Genomic DNA, 27505 nt, shown 5'->3' on the forward strand with positions numbered 1-27505 from the left:
GTGGTTTCTCCTTTGTATAAGTTTTAGTTCTCGGTGAGAAATTTGAATGAAACTATTGTATGATTGGAAAGCCAATGGTGTCAGCTGCATCTGAACTTGCTGTTTTGGTGTATCCAGTATAGCTATAACCAGATGCTGTCCAGAAATGCTTTTTGAATAAGTAGGTCATATGGAATTAGTGTTTGCTGTTAAATCCCTAGTCTTTTCTTCATGTTAATTACAGCTATGTGATTTTTCTGTTTCAGTCTCTGTTGAATATATGGAGCTTTATATGCAGAATAAAGACGGATGGTTTTGTAGCACTTATCATTGTCATGCTAATGTACAGCATTCTAACTGCATTTTATTTAAGCGTCTTATAGAGCAAGATTTTTTAATTAATTTTGTTTTAATCTGGAAAGGAAAACATGACTCATTACAATATCACTATGTATAAAGCCATTTTCATTTAGACTTCAGTGCACACTGTTTATAAAAGCATTTTTTGTTCATACTTCACTGTTCCCCAAACAGAATTAGAACATGTTTTGCTGTGTTTAAAGACTTGATTTGTTGTGCATTTGTACATTGCGTTGTTGTTTTTTCATCAACTGACCCATCACTAAGCCAGCATTTAAAAATTTTACTGACAGTCATGCCTTAGTAACTGTTTCCATCCGCCATTTTCTCGAAATGGCTTTTTCTCTTTTGGAGCATCTGTGCATTTGGCTTGTTTTAATGGCTTGTTTTGTTGCCAGGTCACTTCTAATAGTGCAACATGCTACCCAGAGAGGATATTATTATTTTTTTTCTTTAAATAAATCTTCAGAGGTTCATGCTGTGGATTAAATTTATGACATTAAAAAGCAAAACAACTACACTATTAAAAATAAAGGTACTTCACGATGCCATAGAATAACCTTTTTGTCTAAATGGTTCCATAAAGAACCTTTCACAAATGAAAAAGGTTCTTTGTGGCGAGAGAAGGCTCTTCAGATTATAAAAAGGTAAGAAAGAGGAACCTCCACATAGCATATTTAGTTTAGTAGCATATTTTTTAATAACATAAAAAATCAGGTTTTTATTTTCAAAGATTTATTATATATATATAAAATCTCCAAAATGTAATACATCCATTGAATCTATATGAAAGTAATTTTTCATACTGAAACTGATGAAAACACTCAACATAGTGAGTTGATCCACATATGACAGCCTCTGAACTTGGTCAATACTATGTCATATACAGGCACTGGACTAAAAACGGGTCTTCTTGTTAATGCTATAAATTAATTACAGCAATAAATTAAAATTTCATCAAGAACAAGAACATGGACAACAATACCACATTAGACCACAGAAATTCCAAAATGACATTTCCCTTACATTTAACTTCCAAAAGTGAATTCATCTTTGCGATGTTACATTTATTTAGTTGACTAGTGCTATATGCTGTATTCACAAAAACATAAATGGCATTAATAAAAACACTAAGACTGACAAGCTACGCAATATCGTGTTCATAATCCAATGTGATTCATCTGATGAACACGATATAGCGTAGCTTGTCACTGATCTACGGCTCTGTGTAGTAAATGCATCTGATTAATTTCCATCTGAAAGATTTATCGGTACTATTAATCACAGAATTAGCTTAACTGATAAGATGCACATGGCAATCATGTGATTTATCGTGCAGCCCTTGTTTGTTGATCACAAAGTACAGAGGAAAAGAGGAAAATTAGGATGCCGTGTGTATTCAAAGCATCGCCAGTACTGTCTAGAGTGCGCAGAATGGTGCGCTGTGATTGGATGTTACTTTTTAAACTGTGTGGCATGGTGCACTGTGATTGATTGTGCAGATCACGTTTGTCACGTTTTGGAAAAAAAAGGAAAAAACATGACATAGCTCTATGAATAACGCATTTTGTGTAAAATTAAAAATTGACTTTTCAATACCGACCAGATACACAGATTTGTATATATATTATAATTATTTTTAGGTTGTTAAAAAATACTTTTGGAGAAAGTTTGACTAGAAAATACTATTTGTGAAATTTACTAGCAATATCTGAATGAAAATAGTTTTTCATTTTGATCAATTTCAAGGTAAATGAATGTTACTAATTTTATTTCCTTTTATTGTGTTGATTGTAACTGAAGAGTCGCAGTGGTGACAGCACATTAGAAATGTTAGGAACAGAGATGTTTTCGCTTTTAATTACTTTTAAATGAAGCTTTTTTTATCTTTTCATTCGACTGTAAGAAGTGTTTACCTTGATTCTGATCTCCATGTTTCTGTGCAATTTAACAATTTATTTCAAAGAAACATGGCAGATAAAAATACTTTCAAGCACTCGATTCTTTCAAGCTCCAAAAAAGCTAATCCATTTGATCCACTTTGTGAACACATTTCCTGAAAGTCACACTCTCCAGTTCATTCAGATCATTCATAGGATATTCTACAAACATTTTCTAAGTTAGCAGCTGTAACTAAAGTGGCCAGATCTATATAAAATACATAATGTGCTCCAGAAAAGCATGCTTTCAAAATCAAAGCCATTTTTGGCTTTGTAAAGTTCTGTTTGATTTGCTTTTTCTTTTTAAGTGCATGTGCATGTGTGTGTTATAATAGCTCCCTAGCTGTACAGGAGTTGCATCACTCCCAGCGCTGATAATCTATTGGGGAGCTGTGCTGAACAACAGCCACTTCTCTTCTCCTCGGGGTCTGATGATGCAAAGCATTCCCGAGTTTGCCTCAGTGCAGCGTTCCTCAAGGCACTCAAGGCTTTGTCCGCCTCACGTGTCATCTGTCACAGCCCCACTTTGTCCAGTCTGATACAGGGCCGACCACCCTGCCCACTACCTCTCCTCACTAATGACCCAAGACAGCTGTTCCCTAGGGCCCTTCTGATCGCCTCTGGACACTGGCACTCACTGCTGTCACATGTGTCAGCTCTGACTGACATCTGCCTCCCAGCTCTCGAAACAACCCTCATCTCCATTAGATTAGGCGCAGTTTATTTCAATAATTCATCACTTAGACAGCTCTTGTTTCTCCAGCCTTAGCAGCAGAAGTTTAGCAGTTGTCCATTAAGTGTGTGAGTCTCTGTCGCTAATGCTTGTCTGTGATATTAACATAATATGTTCCAAATGACAATATTCTGTGTTTTTAGAGACAAATATTAATAAAGATGTTGCTGATAGTCTCATCCTGCAAACCCGCCGATTCATAAACTCATTACCGCTGAGACCTGCTGTGCAGAACTCTGGGCAATATGGTGTGTCTGTGACCAAATCTAGTGCACTAACTTCAAAGGCTTCAGTTAAATTTAGTAATCCCTATTTATGGATTAGAAGTACCTAACCGTCTGCGATGCTGAGAAAATAAACTGCTCAAGAGATAAATGAACAACACATCCTTGTTAACATATTAGACAATGTGAGAGGGCAGACTAATAAATCGCATTTTGTTATGCCAGTGATTCAGACAGACAGACAGACAGAAAAAAGTAGGAAAATGGTGCGAGCTGATTGGAATGTGCCGAGTGTTGTCATGCAGAGAGGCGCGTTCTCATTGGATAAAACTCATCCCTCTTTGATCCCTGGCGAGGCTGCAGAGTTCTTAAGATTTGAGACATTTGTGGGAGGATGTTCTATGGAGGAGAGGGGAGGAAGCTTTAGAGGAAGAAGGAAAAACAGAGGACATGGTGAAAAAAGTAGGGCACTTTTGTTCTGTTCACGACACCTTTTAAGAATATTGTCTGTTTGTGGTAGCAGACGTCAAAGGCAGCTGCAGTCAGTGGGTTGGTTCAGTGAGTACTTCATGCCCTCGTAGAAGAGCCAAAAGCTGATAACAGAAGAGAAGTCCTAAGTGCTGCTTTGTGTTATATGAGAGCAGACTCAGCAGTCCACAAGTATACTCTCTTTTATGATAAACCAATCCAGATTGAATGATAGGTACTGATATTACCATGTATTTTAATACTGTAGCTTGCAGAATATAATCAGAGAAACATACTTAAAAGCTTTGCTTAGACTACAAGAAAGAAGCCTGCTTCAGAACATCTAGTGATGGGAATTTTAAAGCATTTTGGTGCTTAAACTACAGGGATGCACAATATATCGGCACCTGTTTTGGTTACTGTTTGGATGTTTTTGGCATTTGGGGATTTTTTAATCCATAAGTATTGGCTGATATTATTTTTACATTTAGAGGACCTTTAGCGTCATCTAACACTCACTTAAAGTTAATCTAAAACAATGCTGGTAATTTAATTAAACTTATTACAAATGCAATCTTTAGCAAAGCTCAAAATTAGTATTAATTTTTCTTATTATTTATTATAATGTTGAAATGCCTAAATTCACTTGTCGCACAAAAATTACAGATTTTATTATTATTATTATTATTTATTTATTTAGACACTATAATATAGCATTTTAAAATTGGTCATAACATTCTAGCTACAGCCACTACACAACCAGCTCCTCCAGTCATTTTAGAATGGATTTCAAAGACTATAAATTATTAAAGGGAGAACATCTAGTGACAAAAACAGACTATACCAGCCAGACAGTGAAGGATGATTCACTGAATAATTGTTTTATATGATTGACTTAGACTATAAATCAGCCATAGTATTACACATACCATGCAATTTGATAATGTTTGTCATTTACAGTAATATATATACTTTGCCAGAGGAGTATTCCCCCCAATGCCCCCCACTCTGTTTTTTAAATGTTTTTTTTTTTTTTTTTTTGCCACAATCTCCTTTGACTTTATCTATATGGCCATTAGGGAATGGTTTTCTGTAAAGCTGATTTGAAGCACTATATATTGCGCTATACAAATGAACTTGATTTGACTCATTGTGTTTCAAGTTTGTGACTAGTCTTGCCGAGAGATGAAAACAGAATATAGATGCAATGCCAGCCAGTTTGATGTGCTTGAATTCTGATTGACCTGCCTTCAGGTGAGCACCCCAAATAAGCAACGATGAACAACAGCCAAAAAAAAAAAAAAAAATGTGAGAGAGGAAATAGTAAAAGAGGAGGATGTAGTAAGAGGGAGCTAGACCAAAATCAAATAAATGCAGCCTTGGAGTGCATAATAGACTGAGTCTTGAAACGTGTGCAATGTAGGCAGCTCTAGGTTTTGAAACAGAGCCATAATGTCATGTTTTGTGTGCATTTCCCCCAAAATAGCGAGCCCATCCCATGCTGCAAACTTCTCCCAGGGGTTTTAAAGAGAAAGGGTCAAATCTCAGTGACACCAGTGTCGTATCACATTATCGCCAACTATCGCATCCTCTTAGAGTGCATTATATCTCATAAGAAGCAAAGAACTGTTGAAGATGTGGCCCTGGTGGGTCATGTGAGCAGCGACATATTGCACAGTCTTAATGTGAATATATACAGGTGACCTGATTTTGAATCCAGCTTCTGCCTATAATTTCCAGTTTGTACTTTACTTTTATCACTGAAATGAAAGCAAAGAACAGAAAGAGTAAGAAATGCGCCAATTGCAATTTTTTTGGACGATTACAAGTGTGACCTGCTGATACAGATTTTTGCCATTTTCTTTTTAAGAACTATAATTGACAGCATATACAAATACAAATTTACCTTTTATAATGCAAAACTATTATTTACATAAATAAATAATTAAACATTACAAATAATTCCCTCAATCTGGACTAAGTTACAGATGTTCTCTAACTTAAACAACTCTCAAAATAAAGTGATCTGTGCCTGGAAAGATGCAGAAATAACAATTAACTGAAAATGAGTTGCTGTATATAACAAAACAGATGTAGTTTATAAATGGTCTTTTCCCCCCTTTATTAAATGTGTCATCTTTCACATCAAATTCTTGCATTGTTTGAGTAAATTCAGTTAGAATAATAAGAAACTGTAGAGTTCTTATCATTCAAATGAAATGTCTTTGTTTGTTTTTTTTTTTTTGTTTTTTTTTTTTTTTACATACAAATAAGACATTTTGGGGAAAATGCAATTATATTTTTAAATATGAAACCCAACCAGCAGTAGTTGACGGTCATTTAGTCAGTCATTCATTCAACTGATTCATTCAAATGGATGATTCATTCAGAAACAAGGCAATGTGTTACTGCCTGATTGACACACATATGATTCATTCAAAAACGTGGGTTGAAACTGTGAATGTTGCTTTGATTGGAACTATTTTCGTTTGCGAAGTTGAGCTAAAATCAGTCAAATTGTGTATAAAATGCAAGTCACTTAATTCTATCTTCTCATCTACTATTGTATAAAATCAGTGTCACATTGCAATCGTGTTGTTATTCAGGAAAACATCTTGGTTGTGTAATGTTGCTTACCTAAATCATACATTATAATACTTTTTTTTTTTCTAACTCAGTATGTCTCTGTAACTTTCTGTGAGTTGCATTGTGTGTACTATTGCACTCATTTGTTTTGATTTCTGCATGAGTCTTTCTCTCATACTCAGACAGGCTGTGCGAGCCTCACCTGGCACAACATAAATACATCCCCAGTTTACACTGAATGCAATAAAATCACAAACATTCTCTCCCAAAAAATGTTGGTAGCCAAATTTCAGAGCTTCACTGGTTATTTTTGTTATTGATGTTTTAATCAGGCTTGTTGTATGGTCTTATTTAGATGTTTGGCCATTAGATTATTTAGGGAATTAAAGGATTTTATGGGAGTAATGTTTGACTGTTATTGATAAGGGCCTTTTATGGATATGTATTGGTCATTGAAATCTCCAGGTGTTTCGCAATGCCAAGGTTACCATACAGACGAGTCATTTCAACAGCATTTTCTATGGTATTGTTCAAGGCTGAGTGAGATTTATTACACAGAAAACAGACACTTGGGCAGTCAAGAGTTCTACTGCATCCCAAAAAACTGAAATGGAGACTCACTGTAAGCAAACAGACTGAGAGAAAGACGGAGAAACACAGATGGGCCAAGACAGACGGTGAGATGAAAAGGTAGCTCTCACACCTGTTTTTTTTTTTTTTACCGAACTATAAAAGAATAGAGAAATCCTCACATACACATGCACAGCTCTTCATATTTTCCTGCATGTGTTTGGCATTCCATTTTTCTCCAGATATTCTTCAAGTTTAACAACTCCATAATTACCCCCACACACAACTTCACAAAGCGATCCAGGAGGCTAAAGCGCCGCACTGCTTTGAACTTGTTGCTTACAGGTGTTATCAAGGGAACGCACTGCGGCCCACTCCATTCCTCTCCGATTTATCTGCAAACCACAGGTGCCCAGTCACCATGGGAACTACTGCACTTCTAAAGAAGTTACCCAAAAATGATTCAGTCCAGCTGAAAACAGAGCCGACTGATTCTCCAGCTGACCAGTGTGTGCTTGCTAGCACTGATGTTCAGACAGTCAATCTTAGGGATTTTGAGAGGAACCACAGCATGTTTTCTGAAGTTTAATGCTTATAGTTTTGAAATGGTGCTCAATCACTGGCCAAAACTGCTCTCCATCATCATTCCTATTTGCTTCTTCCACCTACATTTCCACTTGCTTTTTATAGCTGTCCTATATATAAAAAAAAATTAGATCTGATTTGCCTAGACAGCAATGAGATTAAATGGAGAGCAAATAAAGACTTTTGCTTCAGTCTTTTGCTTATATTTTTCACCTAAGTAAAATACCCTATTAATTAGGGATATACACAATAAAAATTTGTGGGTGAATTATATAAAAAATAAAATGATGCTCCAGCAAAACAATATGTGTTGTAATGGTGGTACATAATCTTTCTCCATTCTCCACCGTTTCTATAGGGATTGGCAACAAAGGATTTAACACATAAAACCATAAACTTGCAGAGCAACAGTCTGTCGACAAAAATCAAACTTAAGATCTATTTACACTTATCCAAGCTTCAAATTAAAAATGATATTAAGTAGCAATCACAAGACTAATACCAAACCCCTGTCCTTCTTCTTCTAATAAAAAAATATTCACTGTTGCTAATACATGCATAGTCATGTGATGCAGTATAATTATTCAAAATATGCATATAAAGTATATATACTTTTTTGTAAGATGAATTTGTTTTACATATTCTGATAAGAAGGATTACTTTCACACCAATATAATAATAATAATATTAACTATATGCAACCAATAGACTTCGGAGCTCTGTTTTCGTATTAGTTATTCCTGTGTTCTGAGCCTCATTGCATGTTTGGGTGCAATCTGAAGAATTATTTTCTGTCTTTGAAATCTGATATATAATACAGAAAATAAAATGTCCCTTTTAGTATTCGTTTAATCCAAATAATTTAGAAATGTATCAAAATAATAGTTAGTTGCAGCCCTGCAAGCTGTGATTTCGGTGGTGCTTTAAAATGGATGAATTTAGAGACACAACTTCTCAAAGAACGTCCTTAACATGCTGGGAGTACTGCACACTAAAGCACAGCATGCTAAAATCTACTCCAAGAAGATATCTCCAAAATCCCCTTTAAAGCACCACTGCCACAATAATAATAATAATAATAAATTGTAATAAATAAATAAATACAAAATAAAGCTAAATATTCTGTCTCTATAGTCATTTCACAGTCGTCTCTTCTAGAGTTTCATAAGAGATCTTAAATGTTGAATTTCTATCAAGACACCTTCAAGTCAATCAAACACCTGAAATTCCAATAAGACCAGATTTTTTTTTTTTTTGTTGTTTTTTTTTAGCTCTACAAATGTACACATTCTTTTTCTATGGAACACAATGCAACAGTAACCTCTGATTATTGCTTTTCCTTTTCCACAATAACTCCATTTCATTATAGAGTTATCTGTGTTTCTTTCTGTGAGCTGCAATTACTATCGGTAAGCAAAATGGCATTAATGAGGTCATTTAATCTGACCAATTAAATCACAACAACGTGTTTCATCATGTTAGAGTATATCTCAGTTGAGTATTGTAGTTATTTTGGGAGTTCGTAGGCTTTGATTGTGTTCTGCGAGAAAATCTTGGCAGTGACATTTGTTTTGTTTGGCGGCCTCATGTGCCGCTCGGATGATGCATGACTTATGATTCCCCCATTTTGTGCGGGTGACGCTCAATGTCTCCCCCCCTCTGTGCTCACAGCCCTCCTTTGCCTTTGTTTGTTGTGTTGGAAACTGATATGATAAATCTCCGCAAATGTCACTGACCGAACCATTGTGAACGCAGATGCAGCAGATCAAGAGGAAAGATGAGAGAGAGAGCGTAACCGAGGAAAGGGATGAGAAGAAAGAGAGAGGAAAAATGAAGAATGAGTGAGAGGGCTTGAAAGAGGGATTGTGCAGGAGTTCCACTGTTTGCTTGAGTGGATCAGTCCTGAAACAGAGCTAACCGCCGCACTCCAGCCTGAAGCCCTGCCAGCTCACACTCGCAGAGGACAGTCGCCTGTGTGTGGGAGTGTGTGGTTTGCAGTTCTTGTTTGTGTGTGTCTCCTGGCCTGCCACAGGTGTCTGCTCTGTGTACACGGCAGATAAAGGAGAAAGGGCGAGTGTGGTGTGAGTGATAAATTGCGCTTGTTAGGGGGTGATTTGTCACTCTTTTTCCCACAGTCTGACTGCGTCCTCTCCCGTCTTTCCACCTTTGATGGTGGACAATAAAGTGATTTTCTTTTTCTCAGTCACTCATGTGAATTATGATGTGAAATCATAATCACAGGGTGACTAGCTGTGTGTGCGCACATACTTGTCTGTACAAATGATTTCTGACAGAAATGAGTTACTTCTTTACGTAGGTCAATGATATGACACTCATTTGTTTTTGTGTCTTTTCTGCATCTGTTCATTTAGAAATACGTAAAACAATGGCATTTATATGCACAGTTGCTTGAATATACCTCTTCTAGGATTCTATGATAATATAATATATTATAATAATATTATATCGTATCTTCATTAAAATTCATTTGATATTTATGTGGGCATAAAGTAAAAAATATCAGGTTGATTTAACTGTTCTGATATTAGATAGCTTTTTAATACATTTATGCACAACGTAATTTAGGAATTATTTGAATCACTTTGAAATATTTAAGTAGGTAAAAAAGATAAAAAAAATATTATGAAAAAAAGCCTTATTGAAACAATGGAATTCCTGAAAAGAAAACATTATTGTGTAGTTTGACTTAATTGCTTATTATTATTATTTCTTAAAAAATATTTTATTTTTATTAAGCCAGGTTTTCCAAAATATGGGTCCGTAGTTGATGAAAAGCTAATAAGTTAACTATGCAAAATTAAAATGAATAACTTCACAATAAAAAATAATTAAACAAAAAAAACGTACTTAAAAAAGATTCAGTATTTTATTTGTTTACCTGCATGTCGTGTGACCATTAACTGTAATCAAAGGACCATGAACATGTGAATGTGTTGTTAATTATTCAAATAAAAACTTAAATTCTTACAGAGTACTTCAAAAAAATTTGAATTTTATGAATCCCTTTATTAAATTACTGTTTGAGGTGTTTTACGCAGCTGTAAGAAAGAGCTCTTGTTCATAATTATTAGTGAATCAGAGCCATTACATCTGGTGTGTGTGTGTGTGGTTTATGTCCACAGAAGGGCTGGATGGTATCGTAGACACAGACAGAGGAATTGATTAAATTAGTCACTGTAGACATGACATGGAGAGCCCTGATGACACAGTTCCACTCCGCACAGCAGTTCTTTTGACTGTTGGCTGCACACGAGTGCGGGTGGCATGGGGTGGTAAAATGTCCAGAATACATCAGCTGGCCTTGCTCCCAATCACAAACCCAGCATGTGCTTGATGGGTTGATCATGTATCTGAATCCCTTTCTGCTTGTGTCATCACCACCATCAGCCAAACCAAGAGAAAAACACTGCAGCTCCATGTTGTATGCATTGAAGATTCATAATATATACACAGTGACTTCACTGGCAATATAAAATCAACCAACATCTTGAATTTTGTGATGATTTGATAGTTTTTAGTGCTTTTTATTTGGTCATTAAGCTTGAATGGTGTCATTAGTCTAGTTTCACAGTCTGTCTACGTAAGATGGATATTAATATCATCTCAGCTTTAAACGTCACTAGTGAAAACAGTGTTAGCTTCATCATTGGCAAATATTTACTCTATCCCATGTAAAAAAAAAAAAAAAAAAAAAATATATATATATATATATATATATATATATATATATATATATATATATATATATGTGTGTTGGTGCACATAAGTGAAATTAAATGATTGAATATATTGAAATGATTACATATTTATTATTTATTTTGTTTAGAACTTTTATTTAGTACAAGAAATGCTCAGTTTTACTTTCTAAACATAATTCTTAAATGATTACATTACATTGGCTACAGTGCTTGTTTGGTTAAAATAAAGCTCCCTTTGAATAAAAAAAGAAAAAAAAAATCCTTTAAGCCGTTGAATAGCAAATACATAAATATTGAAGATTGTTTCAAAATACTGAATATTGTTTTTCGCTATATCATGGATACCTAATGCATATAGAGAGTATATTATATATCTATTTGTACATAGCCTATTCATTCATTTAAAAGCCACATCAAAGCTGACCTCCTTTCAGACCACGGCTTTTAGTTTAGTTTAGAGTTGAAGGTTTTTTAGAGCATCTCAAAGCTTCTCATTTCTCTCTTTTGAATGTGGTATTTATTCTACAAGCTTCTCAATGCTCCATTTCTGAGATTTGATTTATGTTTTCTTTAGTTTGCCTGTTTGCCTGACTCAAGTCGCAAGTTTACTTGATGCGGTTACTTGAAACAGATGTGGAAGAAAGTGTCTTTGGTGACATAGTTCAGAAATATAGTGTATAGCCATCTGTTAATATAAGTGCTTTTGGGTTTATGCTACAGCTGCTCTTATAATCATGCTCATTAGTATCATTGTATCAGTATCAGTGACTGTAACATCTTGCAGCAATTGATAAACGGAACTGTTACAAAAGTCTGCAAGGATAGGGAACCAAGAGAATCTACATTTTTTAACAGTATCAGTTTAATTAAAACTTTAATTAAAATCTTTAATTAAAAATTTAATTATTTTGTCTTGTGGAATATAAATGCTAAACATCTAAGATGAGAATTTACAAGCAGCCGAGAATTGAATAAAATGGTTGTGATTCACTTTAGTTGGTTGGAATTTCATCAGTTCGCAACGGTTTCACTCCATAAAGTAACACACGTTTCCCACTGTGTGTGTGTGTGTGTGTGTCCTTCAGGTCGCCCCCTCCCTCCCACGCCTTCATCCAGTCTGCTCCCACCAGCCCCTCCTCCCCCTTCCGCCCCCCTGCATCAGGCCGCCTCCTCCATCAGGGAGTGTCATATGCCCCTTTTGGACAGCGGCTCATCCCATGCCATACTGGACCCCCCTCCCGAAGACGAGTTCTCCCCCAACTCCTACCTGCTCCGTGCACAGCCCCCCACCACCGGTAAGAGTGTGTCACTGCACTGTCACATTCTGTTATCACTCTCAGCCCCTCCCTCCACCGACACTGACCCATCCTGCATATGAACCCTGTCCCACTGCCATAAGCCACATTTTAGAAATAAGGTGTAAATTAGATTAGGGTGATCATTAGAATGTTCTTTAAAGACTGCCTACAATTATTATTTATCATGTTGAAATATTATGAAAAATATTTTGAAAAACATTTCTCCATTAAAATCAAATGATCAATCATGGTCAGCTTAACAGGGAGATTTATTTAAAACATTATAGGTTACATTTTTTACAAATCTGAACTGTGCACAAAAATGATTCAGGTTTGATCAATGACCTGAGCATTACTAAAATCACAGTGTTCTCTCAGTGTCCAGCTTCAGATTTCTCCAGGGGTTCGAGAAGTGTTACATCACTCAAGTGTAATTCAGAGTTCAAAGTGAAGTGTGGTTTCCTGTATTATCATGCAACAAGCAATTTCATATTATTTTCACTTTTGAATTAAACACTTTACATGCACTGATTTTGGTAGCTGGAAAAATGGCATCCTGTATTTATTTACATTTGCTTTAATTTATATAATAAGAGACCACTGTATTATATATATTATCCAAATTATATATATATATATATATATATATATATATATATATATATATATATATATATATATATAAATCAGAAGCTATGTGACAACCTGACACAGTATCAAAATTGTTGATTGAAAAAAAAGGAATAAATATATTTCTGTAAACAAAATGATGATTTTTTATTTTATTTCTTTAAACCATTTTAGAATTATTATTTTTTTTTTGTAATTCTATCTGTAATTTTTAAATGTTTCTTTCATTTGAAGGTTTTTTATGTTCTCTGCAGCCGATAATTGCACAAGCACATTGTGTTCTGCACAAACAATGTTTATCCTTTTGCAAGCACAGTATCTAACTTTGTTGTTGTTGTTGTTGTTGTAAGGATGAGGGCATGTCATGCAACCTGTCTGTGTTTGCATTTGTTTTATTCTGCTGAACCATTTTTGGATCACAAGTTCACAACCCTTTCTTTAGCTGAGAACCACGGGTGCACTTTTTGATGACTTTGAACACAAATATTTAAGCGCTTGGCTCATATTATTATTAACACCCATTCAGCTGTTGTAAAATTATAAATAGCAAATGTCAATAATAAAGTCTAAATAAATGTTACGTTTGGGTGGGTGTTGAGGTTGTGTACAGTAAATCGTCTGCCACGGGAAAAGATCTGAGACAATTCTGACACCCTCGGCCTGCCACAGCGGTTTTGTGCGCTTCCCCCGACTACCTCTCTCTCGTACACTCTCTCTTTTTCTCCTTACGCTTGTATTGACAGTCCTCCTGTTCTAAACTCTTCAACAAAATGTAACGCTACTTCTATTTTTAAACGTAGATGAAAGAGAACCATCTGATTACACTGATAATCTTTATATATTTGTATTTTTTATTTCTAATACTCCCAAATACTCCCCGTTGTATTATAATGCAATTATTATTTTTATTATTATTAAATGTTGTTGTTGCTGTTAATCTGAAGTATGTATTTTGTTTTTATTTTATTTTCCAATACATTTCTAGAATTCAGAGTAGTATAATTATATTTATCTTATTTGCCTGTGCAAATTAATTTGTACAGACATACTGTACTAATTCGATCATAAGACAATATAATTCTCATATTAAAGACACCAAGAATAATTTAGTGTTGTTGTTTTCTGAAGCTTTATATGTCTCTTGTAAAAGAGTTTTTTTAATCCACAGTTTTTCAGTGAATGCATGTGTAAGAAATGGCACATTATGTCACTGTGAATATTATTTTTACTTTATTTAATGTGGTCTTTTTTCAAGTTTTTTATTTTTGTATTTTTTTGTTTATATATATATATATATATATATATATATATATATATATATATATATATATATATATATATATATATATATATTTTTTTTTTTTTTTTTTTTTTTTTTTTTTTTTTTTGCTTTATGATTATATACCATAGTTGAATTCTTAGTGCATCTATACATAAAAATAAAAAATAAAAACTAAAACTAAATGGCATAGTATGTTTGTGTGTGTTTAATCAAGTGTACTCTAATCTGTTGTAATACTTATAGGTGCTTCGCTGAGACACATCCGGAGCAACTTAATTTTTAGAATAATGCTTTATAATTATACTAAAATCATTGTTACAATTGGGCAATAAATCAATGAGCTCGAGATATGATGCAAGATGCAAGATGCAAGAACCTAACATAAAAATAGTAATTTTATGAAGGCTGTGGTGATTTCTTTTAAGCTCTCAAACCTTTAAGTTGCGAGTGTTATAACTAGGAGTCTTTCAAACTCTTTAAAAACAAGCATAATGATAAAAACTTACACCAGATAGAAATTTACACCAGTCATGTTTTTATCAGTCATCGTAACAGTTATAAGACAGATCTTACACCATGTGCTGCTCCTTCGTGAAATGGGTCAAAATTTTATAGAAGTGGAATTATAGACATATCTTTGTTTAAGAAAGGCATTATTATATACCACAGATGTTTGGCTTTTATATTCAGTAATCTTTTCATAATGAAGGCTCATTACATGACACCAGGCAGTCATTGGCTCCTATGTGCATGTAAAACACTTAACATTTAATTTTATATTTAATATATGGGTGAACATGCTGAACAGTTATTCCTTTAAAAATGTATATCACGGTCACCTAAAAGCATGCATGAATTATCATGATTCGCCATCAGTATCGACAGTATCATTACTGCACAGACTATTCATTCTTAATGCTCATAATTTGGCAGATATGATAGCTGATAATTATTATTTTTATGTTTTAGACGATAACAAGTATGGTTGAAATTTAAAAATAAAAAAAAATGAAAAATAACTGAACAATTTTTCAGCTCTACTCTTGCTTTATCTCTATTCTTATGCAACTATAGAAATTATGGCCAATAGCCTACAGTAGCTGTTAATTATTATTTCATTGTTAATATTAACTTTATTATGGCTATAATATTTACTATATTAAACTATAATTTACTATATTTGCTTTATTATTTGCTTTGAAGTTAATATATTTATTAACTTTATTGTATTGTTGCTGCACATCAAAAGAACGTTTTCATAAGCAAATTAAATCAAATATATGTGTGATTTAAAAAACAAGAAGTTGTATCCTGCATATATTTTGGATATTTGCTTTAATATATGCATGAAAAAAATGGCTAATTATATTTAGTTATTGGCTAACATTTAAAAGATCAGCTATTGTTTGTGCCAACTTTTCTATATTGATGTCCTACATGCATTTAATGATTTATAATGTTGAAATTTGTATACCTAGCAATGAAAATGACTTTTTAAAATGAATGAATGAATGAAAGACTGAATTCTGTCCAATACTAGTACTACTTATAATAATGGTCAGTACTGATATGCTGTATAAGTAAGGCTGTGGCAAACAAGCTGTCCAACATAAATCACCGGTCTGAGGTGGCAGCAATGCTCACTGCGCCCCGTTCCTCCCACCCCTGAATTGAGAGTAATTGGTATGCACTGATATTCTTCTCCTCCGCGTGCATGTGTGTGTGATTATTCTGCAGTGAGGCGGGTAGTGCTCCAGCCTCTCGGTCTCAGAGGTGTCATCCATGCGGGCGAGGTGTGCTCGAGAACCAGAACTGAACGTGCGTCTGGGAGACCTGTCTTGTCAGTTCACTTGCTCTCCGTTCCTCTCTCCCTCAGCAGTTACCTCTATCGCTCTCCACCGTTCCCGTCAGAGTTTCTGTGGCAGTCGCGTACTTTCCTTCCTCTGTCATCCTCTCCCTGTCGAGTCACTCTGTTCGCCCAGTTTCCAGCCCTCTGTGCGGCTTGACGCTGACTGCGCCTGGAAAGAGCTTCACTCTTAGCGTGCTAATGCCGCAGATAAATAATTCATATCTAGTTTCTGTGTTGTTCTTTTCGCTATTTCTGGAGTGTTTTGACTGTGGGAAATACCGGTAATAAGGAAATCGGTGGAAGTTTGTTTTATGGCTTGAACGTTTGAGCGCTACGTTTTCAGCTGTGAGGAGAATAAAATGGTTTCATTTGTGTCAGTCAAGCGTCTGAATAAATAATATATTAGGGTACCTACACATTAACGGTATAATTAGTGTAATTGTGATGTATTTGTAAGTGTGGAGGATGCGTTGGGTGGCATTTGTAATCAGAGTAGGATGTCATTACTCCCTAATTAGTGTAGGCAAGTGTCTGAAACTGACCCAACTATGTGTTCAGAATACCAACAATGGCTCTATTTCTTGCTCATAAAGTTGCATATTTTATAAAATGAATAAAAAGAATCAGCCATCAGCTATTGTTCAGGCACCATTCCCATTGGTTGAGCTGCAGCTGTTATGCTTGTTTGGATAGTGGTAATTGATATATCGATATATAATTAATATATTGATATTGATAATTGCGTTTACCCTTTTCAGGATAATCAATAGGACAGTTTACCCAAAAATAAAGAAGATCTTTTGAAGAACAATAATAACTAAACAATTTTGGTGACCATTGAATTCAATTGACAATTCAACATTGTATTGAGACAGTGTATTGTAATTCCATGTATTGAGGGATTTCTCAATATAATTTTCTACTAACTGTTTGAGTAAACTGTCCTTTAAAGGGTTAGTTCACCCAAATATAAAATTCTGTCATTAATTACCCTCATGTTGTTTCAAACCCGTAAGGCCTTTGTTCGTCTTCGGAACACAAATTAAGATATTTTTTATGGAATCTGAGAGCTGTCTTACCCTGCATAGACAGCAACGCAACTGAAAGGTTCCCAAGTCCAGAAACGTAGCAAGGAGATCTGTGAATTAATCCATTTGACAGCAGTTGTATACGACGCTACGAGAATACTTTTTATGTACGAAAAAACAAAACAAATAAAACACAACTTTATTCAACAATTTGTCTCATTTGTTTGTTTCCTACATTGTTGTGATTTTATCTGACAAAAACAGCGTATCGGTGTGACGCAGCTGACACAGAACATAGAACATAGTGTAGATTCAGTGGATATTCTCCAAAATGGCACTAGGGTGATTGTTGAATAAAGTCGTTTTTTAATGTATTTATTTTTTCGCACAAAAAGTATTCTCGTAGCTTCGTATAATTGCAGATGAACCAGTGCTGTCACATGGATTAATTCACTCTGGACTTGGGAACATTTCAGTTGAGTTGCTGTCTATGCAGGACCAGACAGCTCTCAGATTCCATCGAAAATATCTTAATTTGTGTTCCCAAGATGAACGAAAGTCTTACGAGTTTGAAACGACATGAGGGTGAGTAATTAATGACCAGATTTTCATATTTGGGTGAACTCACCCTTTAAACCTACAAAATGTATATGAAATATCACCTGTATATTAAACTGGAATGGGCGAAATATTAAAAAATGACACAATTCAGCTTTAAATCCTAGGACTAAGATGAAGAGGAAGGAAAGGCCAGTTGGTGTCCAGCACTGAGCTATTTTTGTCCGTTCTCAATCCTCAGTTCTTCAGTAGCACAGGAGGGAGACGTCAGCTGATCTCACTGTATCTCTCTGCATGCAGATCTGACTTTTACTGAGAATAAAACCACTTCATATGTCAAGACAGTGTTTCCTGTAGGAAACAGGGATAAGTGGCATGAACGTGTGTCATTTGGTATTTTGTGATTTTGCTGTACAGTTTGTATTGCACAGTGGTTCTTGCAGTCCTAGAAAAAATCGGGGAACTTTAAAAGTGTGATTTACATAATTTTTTTAAATTACCGTCAGTTTTAAATATCGTTTATATTTTATTTAGATTATTTCTTGAAATACTCTTAGAGAGATTGTTCTGTTAATAAACTAAACAAACCTTATCTAGTCTTCTCAAGCAATTGAAAAAAAAATGGGGAAAATAATTTAAATTAACTGGCCAGAAATGATGTTACACTTAACGTGATAGTTTAAGAAGTTATTATCCAAGGGTGTTGCAAAGCAAAACGTCAGTATAGTTGTTGTCACTTGCCAAGTCATGTGTGCATGTTTTTGTGTGTTGTCTGTATTAGTAAGCCCATGAGGCTTATCCAGTAACAATTTATTATAGTTTTATAGTATTACTTTTCTGTTTTTTACTGATGCTAGACTGATCATTCAAAATAATTTTCGTTTTTGATGTGTGTCCAGTGAATTCCAAATATAAAAATAAATATAATCAAATGAGAGGATGTCCTTGTCAAAAAAAAAAAAAAAAAAAAAAAAATTTTAACAGAGGCATTACCACATGGTAATTAAACACTACCATTCAAAACATACAGTATATGTCTTAAAGGGTTACTCCACCCGAAAATGAAAATTTTGTCGTTAATCGCTTGTCCATGTCGTTCCAAACGCGTAAAAGCTTTGTTCATCTTTGGAACACAATTTAAGATATTTTGGATGAAAAACGGGAGGCTTGTGCCTGTACCATAGACTGCCAAATAAAAGACACTGTCAAGGTTCAGAAAAGTATGAAAAGCATTGTCAGAATAGTCCATCTGCCATCAGTGGTTCAACCATAACGTTATGAAGCGATGCAAATACTTTTTGTATGTCTCCTCTGTGTCTCTCCACATCACCATAGTGTCATTTTGGAGAATATGAGCTGAATGTAGGATGGATGGGCTGTTTTCTTTCAAATCAAAGCATGAATGCATATAGAAAACATATTTTGTCTGGTTGTGTTCAGATCATATTCTCAGAAATGGCGCTACGGTGATGTGGAGAGACACAGAGGAGACAAAATTGTTAAATAAAGTTTTTGATATATTTGCAAACAAAAGGTATTCTCATCTCTTCATAACTATGCAGTTGATCCACTGATGGCAGATGGACTATTCTGACAATACTTTTCATACTTTTCTGGACCTTGACGTGTCATTTACTTGGCAGTCTATGTGACAGGTTTTCATCCAAAATATCTTAAATTGTGTTCCGAAGACGAACACAGCTTTTACGGGTTTGGAACAACATGGGGGTAAGTGATTAATGAAGAATAAAGTTTTCATTTTGGGACGGAGTATCTATCCTTTTAATGTTATCAACATTGAAACCATTGTGTGGCTTAATATTTTTGTGGAAACTGTAATACATATTCTGGATACTTTGATGAATAGAAAGTTCAAAAGAACAACATTTATTTAAAAAATAGAAATATTTGTAACATTATAAACTCTCACAATATATCAAAGAAAACCGTACTGCCCACAAACTTTTGAGTGGTAGTATATAAACCATTATTGGTTGAATTTCCAGGAAAATACATTACATTCATATCATGATAGATTGTAACATTTGGTTGCACCAAAATAGGGCATTGCTTTTGCCCCCGCTCTGAAGACATTAGCTTCTGACTTTCAAATGCATTGCAGTTGCACATTTTTATGTTTTTATTATTATAATTTTTTTATTAGTTTCAGATATTTTTGTATATTAATTCTGTGTTCATACCTTCCAATGACAGCGTGAACATGTTGTTGACAAGGTTCCCGTACTCCCACTCAGTGAAGCTCTGAAATATTGTTGCTTGTCATACACTGTCTAGCCAGATCTGTCGAGCGACAGAAGCAAAAAAAATGGCGGTTGGTGCGTGAAGAATTAGTCTGAGGATGGATGAACGACAGAAGGTGGTTGGCCACCAATCATGACACCTCATTGCTCTCTCCTTCTCTTTCTCTTTCCCTCTCTTTCCGTAAACACTCCACTCTATAGCACAGAGCTCAATTACCCCCGCTCTGTCTCCAGGCTCCTCCTGCCACATTTAGATTGTGTCTTTTATCATTCCAAATTGACATTTATGCTTTTACTCCTATTGTTTTTCCACCGTTCCCACCGCTCATGTTGGGCAATTTATTTTAATCCCTGTCATGGTGTGGCCTATAGCCTAGCAAAGCTTGGCTGCAGTCATTTCACCATTGCCATGCGCTGGAAACAAGAAGCCACCACGCAGAGCTGTTGTCCCACGTCTCTGCCTCCATTCCTCCGCCTGTCTAACCAGCACCAGCTCATTTCTTCTGGCCCGTTCACTCTCTCTAGCGTCTGTCTTTCTGTTCTTTTTTTACACTCTTTTTAGTAATGATCTTGCTCAAGTTAAAGCTGACGTAATTTTTTCAACTTACTGTACAGAGTCAAATAAAAAAAAAATATATAGTAAATAATATAAAATAAAAAAATAAATATAATACAGAATTAGAAATAGTAATAACAAAGTAATAAATAGTTTATACAAAATAATAATAACTATTGATAATAAATAAATGAGTACTACTACTACTAATAATAAAAAATAAATACATTGTGAGCAAATAAAATAAACTGTCAGTTTTCAAAATTTTGAAAATAATCAGAATCTGCTTGTTACAATATAATTTGCAGATTATGTAGGTATTTCTTTTGTTCCTGTTTCTGTAAATGTAAATTAAACTAGCTAGATATAATCTGTGTCTGTGTCTGTGTGCATGTGTGTGTGTGTGTGTGTGTTTGTTTGGGGACAGGGCAAGATATTTTGTTCCACTTGATTTCCTTATAAATAAGCGGCATCCTCTTCCATAGGATTTTTGTTTTTATTATTAATAGTTTCAGATATTTTTGTATATTAATTCTGCGTTCATACCTTCCAATGACAGCGTGAACATGTTGTTGACAAGGTTCCCGTACTCCCACTCAGTGAAGCTCTGAAATATTGGTGGTTGTCATATACGGTCTAGCCAGAGGAAGCCAAATGGTAACACTTTAGAATAAGGTTCCATTAGTTAATGTTAGTTAATGTATTAATTAACATGAACAAACAATGAATAATACATTTATTACTGTATTTATTCATCTTCGTTAATGTTAGTTAATGAAAATACAGTTATTCAGTGTTAGTTCATGGTAATTCACAGTGCATTAACTAATGTAAACAAGCACAACTTTTGATTTAAATAATGCATTAGTAAATGTTGAAATTAACATGAACTAAGACTTATAAATGCTGTAGAAGGATTGTTCTTGCTTAGTTCATGTTTACGAAAGTAGTTAACTAACATTAACTAATGGAACCTTATTCTAAAGTGTTACCAGCCAAATAAATTATATTTTCCCCTGTAAGAGTTTCTCATTGATATGCCTTGAATGTAAATGCATCTTTGTTTTTGTAGAACAGGCTGGCGGGAAGAGCAGGAAGTTTCCATTTAGGCAAACAGGCCTTTTTTGAACCCACATAGTGTCTCTTCCTCTGTTTTGCTTGTCGCATATTTTGTCTGCCTCCGCCGTTCGCTCACCGAATCAAAACTCATTTATTCATAAACACTGCTAAATGGTGAAGAACGGAAAGCTGAGGGAGAAAGAAACGTGAAAAGAGAAAGTGATGGAGGCTGGTAGGAATTAAACGAATGTCTGTAACGGAGGACAGAATAGCTTCACAGCTGTTTCGTGTCCCAATAAATCGAGCATTATGAAGCCCGTGTTGTAAGCGGAAGTTTTGAGAGGGAACGAGCTGCAGAAGAGCGGAATCTGTGACCTTCTTTCCCTGCCAACATAAAGCTCTCAGAACTCAATCATAAACCACACCAGGGTGAAATTTGGTTATTGTCTGTATTACAAAAGAAGACCCACTTTAGATGCTTTATTATTATTATTATTAGATGTTTTTATTATTATTAGATTTTTTATGTAGTTTGATATATTGATTCTAATAAATAAAATAATTGTAGTTGGCATTAATAGGAGCTATTGATATTGGCAAAAATCAGTGATGATAGTTGGTAGTTTTCATTTTATTTCATATAAACAATGTTTTTCTGTGCACTTGAGGGTTTTACTGTATAACAACACTAAAAAAACAAAAAACACAACACATACCTTTTGACAATATTTTTATATAACATAAGACATAAACATGATAATTTATATGAATCTCAAACATACGCATGATATAACTTAGATATTAGGGCACATTGATATTCTGTGTAATATACAAAATGCTATCTAAAATGTTTTTAAAGTTTTTTTAATTATATAATTTTTTTCTCCCTCCCTTTCTTGTGCAACATTCATATACAGTACATCATGACAATCAAATATAAACAGTTGTTAGTGTCAATAGTGATAAAGCATTCTTACAAAACATCGTCATGGTTAAGCTATTATCCAGAACTATTTTTATTGAATGGGATTTTTTAAATTCATACTATTAATAAAACAAACAACAACAACTGATTAATCTGTTCTGAACCTATTCAGTTATCAGCCCCTTTTTAGTTATTGTTATTGACAAAATCCACAGTTGGTTGACCTCCATTCCATAGTCCACTCATTTAGGAATGTTCTAGACAGCAAATTCATAGCTACACACCCTGGCAATCAATACATCTTTCCACAGGCATCTTAAACGACCCCCTGTCTTTTACCTCCTGCTTGGGTAAAATGTGCACATTACAGTGAGAGATTTTGTATTTAGGCTCTTTGACATAACTCTGTACTAATAACAGTAGTCGCCTGTAATCTCTGCATTACTGTACTGACTTTAGCTCTGTTCTCCGGCTGTGAGCACCACATCCTGTAGAATGGAAGCACAGGAGCGGCCCATTGTCCCTCTGTGATTCCAGCGCTTCACACCGAGACCCCTGGCGTGCCGTTCTCACATGTGAGCAAGAAGAGAATCCCACAAGCCCATTGAAGGCCACTGTCACAGCAGCCCATTCAGAAGGCGCTTCGTCTGCGCCTGTCGCATCAATTTTGGTCGACTACGCCAGGTCGCTTTGAAAAAACAAGGAATGACGCTTCGTTCCTTCCTGCCTTTGTTCCAGTATATGAAAAGTGGCCGGCTTGGTTTTGATGGGCATGTCATTGGGCGATAATCCAGTGTTTTGAGCACCATTGTTGGAGCCGAAGAGTTCCTCCAGAGTTCCTCTGGCGCTGTTAGCTGAGAGAGCAGGGCTTTGTACCCGGCTGGGTTTTGTCGCGCTGCGTTTTGAGAGTGCTCTGACACACTGCACGTAGAGAGATTACACAGCCCTGGCCCTCAGACCGTAGCCGATCTCCCGTTGGTCTAAAATCCTCTTTCATCTCGGAACCTCTTCTTAAGGGACACAAAGGCACTTTTGAATCCCTTGCTTTCCCTTCTTTTCACAGGTACCTCGAAGAATTTGCTTCCGTTTGACCTCATGCGCCATTGTTGAGAGGTGCGGTGGAGGGTGTGAAACACATTATCATATTCGCCGTGTTATTTGCAACCGTTACGTTGAAGAAAAACAAATAAAGGTGGAATATATGACAGAAATAAACCCAGGCCTTTGTGGTAGTGCGTGTGGATAATTGAATTTTTACGTTATATTCTCAGGAACATAGACACATCTGTTAAACCACTAGAGACGCTTGAATACAATATTTATTCAGAGACCGTCAGGTGGGGCAAAGATTTTAGTTTATTTTGTGCTGTGAAATCTGCAAAATTGCTGTGTATCTCAGTTGTTAACATGCTGAGAAGTTTGCACGATAAAACACTAAATGTTTACATTAACATTAACAGTTTAGAAAATGAACATTTTTACATGTCTAAATTGTAAAACACTGGACTAGGCTAATTCTCTTATTATTGCAATTTTTTCTAAATTAAGAAGGTTTATTATATTATATTATATTATATTATATTATATTATATTATATTATAGTAATCATATCATATTATAATATATTATATTATATTAATTATATTTAGTATTCATATTATATATTGGAATATATTATGAATTAATATATTTTAATATTATATTTTTATTTAAAAATTGTTAAATTGTTATTTTTATATTCTTAGGTTTCTATAAAATATTGATTATTTTCACATGTTTCGTGAAAATAAACTGTACTGTGATAAAATACAACCATTTGATGACTTTTCAACGTATATATATATATATATATATATATATATATATATATATATATATATATATATATATATATATATATATATATATATATATATATATATATATATATATTAGGGCCGGGACTCGATTAAAAAAATTAATCTAATTAATTAGAGGCTTTGTAATTAATTAATCGAAATTAATCGCATTTTAATCACATATAAATATTTGACCTGAGAACAGTGAGAAATATATTTTTTCACATGGATTTATAGTATACCATTGAATAATGACTGAATACATAAGCTTAAGCAACAAAATAGTTTATTTTTGTTCAACCAAGTCTAGCAGACCAGTGCAATTTTTGCCATTAAGTGTAGCAATAGCATATTTAGAAACAATTTAGAAATAGAAAATTTCAGAAATTCAGGAAGCTTATAGGTGCTGGAACCTTCTGTAAAGTGTTTTTTTTTTTTTTTTTTTTTAGTAAAACACAATACTGTCAATTACATTCAGGAAATTGGAAACACTGATTATCAGAAAACATCTCTCTGTTGCTTCAGAGGCCATAACATACTAAGTCCAACTCTCAATAAACTTGGCCAAAACAATAAAGATTCCAACATAAACTGTTGCACCAACAAAATAATACATAGTTGAACATAAAGTGTAAAGTCCACGCTAGCTGCTATATGTTTGGCATTGAGGTGATACTTGAGGCTCGATGTGCTGCGGTGATATGCGAACGCTAGTTGGTGCTTCAGTATAATCGGTCCGCCGAAACGCATCCAGTGAGAAATGTTCCGCGGTGCAAAAATAAGTTATTAAAAATGCGGGAATATTTTTTTCTGTAATTAATTAATCTTAGTTAACGCGTTATTTTTTGTGTAATTAATTAATCTCAATTAACGCGTTAAAGTCCCGGCCCTAATATATATATATATATATATATAATACATCGCTGTAGTAAACTGTAAATGTCACTTTTTTGTAGCAAGCATGTCAGAAGCTAGAAGGCGATACAAATGTATTTTTGTTTTCATACTCTGAGACTTTAATCTAATAAAAAAACAGACATGTTTTATTTCTCCATCTAACAATAGATTTGATCAAAGTCTTATTTTTTTGTGTCTGCTTAGATCATATTATCCATGATTGATCCTTCTCTCTGTTGTTAATGTGGAGCATTTCCCCTCTCCTCCTTTCAGTTACAAGTGTTTCACGCATGACTACTGAACAATAAACAGATTACGGCTCCATTGAATAAAAGTAACCTGAACAACTTGATGTTCGGAATTTGTGGTCTAAAAAGCATTTTACAGACAGCATCCTATAAGGGACCATAAAAGAAGAGATGATCTATGATTAATCTCCCTTTTCTCTCTCTCTTTCAGGTGCGTCCAGTCATCACAGTCAGACCTCCCTTCGACCTCCTCTGCCTCCCCCGCTCAACCACCACCAGTCATCAGCTAATTCCCTCAATCGCAGCAACCAGGCCAGCCGGAGGAACCCGCAGAGCCACGCACCTACTGCCGCCCCGCCAGATGGACCCTCCACCCCTGAATCTGTCCAGCTCCAGGACAGTTGGGCTCTCAACAGCAGTGTCCCGCTGGAGACACGGTAAGTTTTACTAAAACACCAAAAGACATCTGCTAGAGTTTACATTTTTTTTAGAAAGTTATAGAGATTTTGTAAATCTTTACTGACTACATATTATGTGTTATGTCGATAAGCAGGCATTCTTCTTGTTGTTATAATCATTAATGATGATCCTTCTGTTGTGTCATCATAAAGGGGATAGTATTTTCATATTTGTTTTAGTTTTTCATCTGCATATATTACAAAAATATTTTATAGAATAGGACTTAAATTATATAAAATAATAAATAAAACCGTTATTACTAAAATGCATTATGAATTATTATTATGTTGCTATATGAATTATTTCATATAATCTATTAGTTTGGTGCCTAATCATATTTTAATTGTGTTTTTTATTAAATAAAAATATGTACATCTAAAAGGATGGATATAAAAAATAGTAAATGCTCACTTACTACTTATAAAAAAGCTTTTTTTTTTTACAAAATGATAGTTTTAAACAGTATATATTATAAATTTTTACATTATATTTATTTATATTAATAATTATTTAAATGCATTATTTTGATTTATTCAGTTATTGAATTTTCATTACATTCAGTTATTTTTTTTAATACAATTGCACACAATAATATAATCTAGATATTTTTTTGACTAATTCTACAGTACTTGTCCTAAATTATATATCCCTAATTAAAATTGCATATACATATGTAACCCTGAACCACAAAACCAAAGTCTAAAGTCTCAAAATTAATTTGAGAAAACAATAAAAAACAGAAAAGAGAATTAATAATAATATAATAAATAATCTTTCCATTGATGTATGGTTTGTTAGGATATGACAATATTTGGCCGAGATATAACTATTTGAAAATCTGGAATCTGAGGATGTAAAAAAAGAAGAAAAAAAAATACTGAGAAAACTCGCCTTTAAAGTTGTCCAAATGAAGTTCTTAGCAATGCATATTACTAATCAAAAATTAAGTTTTGATATATTTATGGTAGGAAATTTACAAAATATCTTCATGGAACATGATCTTTACTTAATATACTAACGATTTTTGGCATAAAAGAAAAATCAATAATTTTGACCCATACAATGTTTATTTGGCTATTTCTAAAAATATACCCCAGCGAATTTAGACTGGTTTTGTGGTCCCCGGTCACATATACTGAAAAAAGTAAAAAAAAAAAAAAAAAACTAAAGTGAATGAAAAATTCCACACTGTTGTTTTTTTTAATGGTGTTATGTGCAGTGACTGCCAAAATTGTACATAGAAATGTGTACATACACATACACACACACACACACACACACACACACATATATATATATATATATATATATATATATATATATATATATATATATATATATATATATATACTTTATTTTGGCAATCACTGCATGTAATTATAGTCCCCAGTCTACAGTGCACAGACACAAAATACACAAACCCTTATTATCCACCCACCCAGAGCTAAACATT

General features: G+C 34.3%; 1 protein-coding gene across 3 annotated transcripts in view; it reads left to right on the forward strand.

Annotated features, from left to right (window-relative positions):
* LOC127941641 (teneurin-2-like) overlaps positions 1-27505 on the forward strand; it is a 260234-nt gene that overhangs the window by 158632 nt on the left and 74097 nt on the right. For 2 of the 3 annotated variants that reach the window (XM_052536945.1, XM_052536946.1), the window contains exon 2: positions 25805-26030. In XM_052536945.1, the coding sequence (XP_052392905.1) occupies positions 25805-26030 (226 nt within the window). Of the gene's footprint in view, positions 1-12249; positions 12312-12347; positions 12460-25804; positions 26031-27505 lie in introns of all 3 variants that reach the window. The other variant, XM_052536944.1, reaches the window with a different exon arrangement.

Source organism: Carassius gibelio, chromosome A21 (assembly GCF_023724105.1).
Source record: "Carassius gibelio isolate Cgi1373 ecotype wild population from Czech Republic chromosome A21, carGib1.2-hapl.c, whole genome shotgun sequence".
Lineage (NCBI taxonomy): Eukaryota > Metazoa > Chordata > Actinopteri > Cypriniformes > Cyprinidae > Carassius > Carassius gibelio.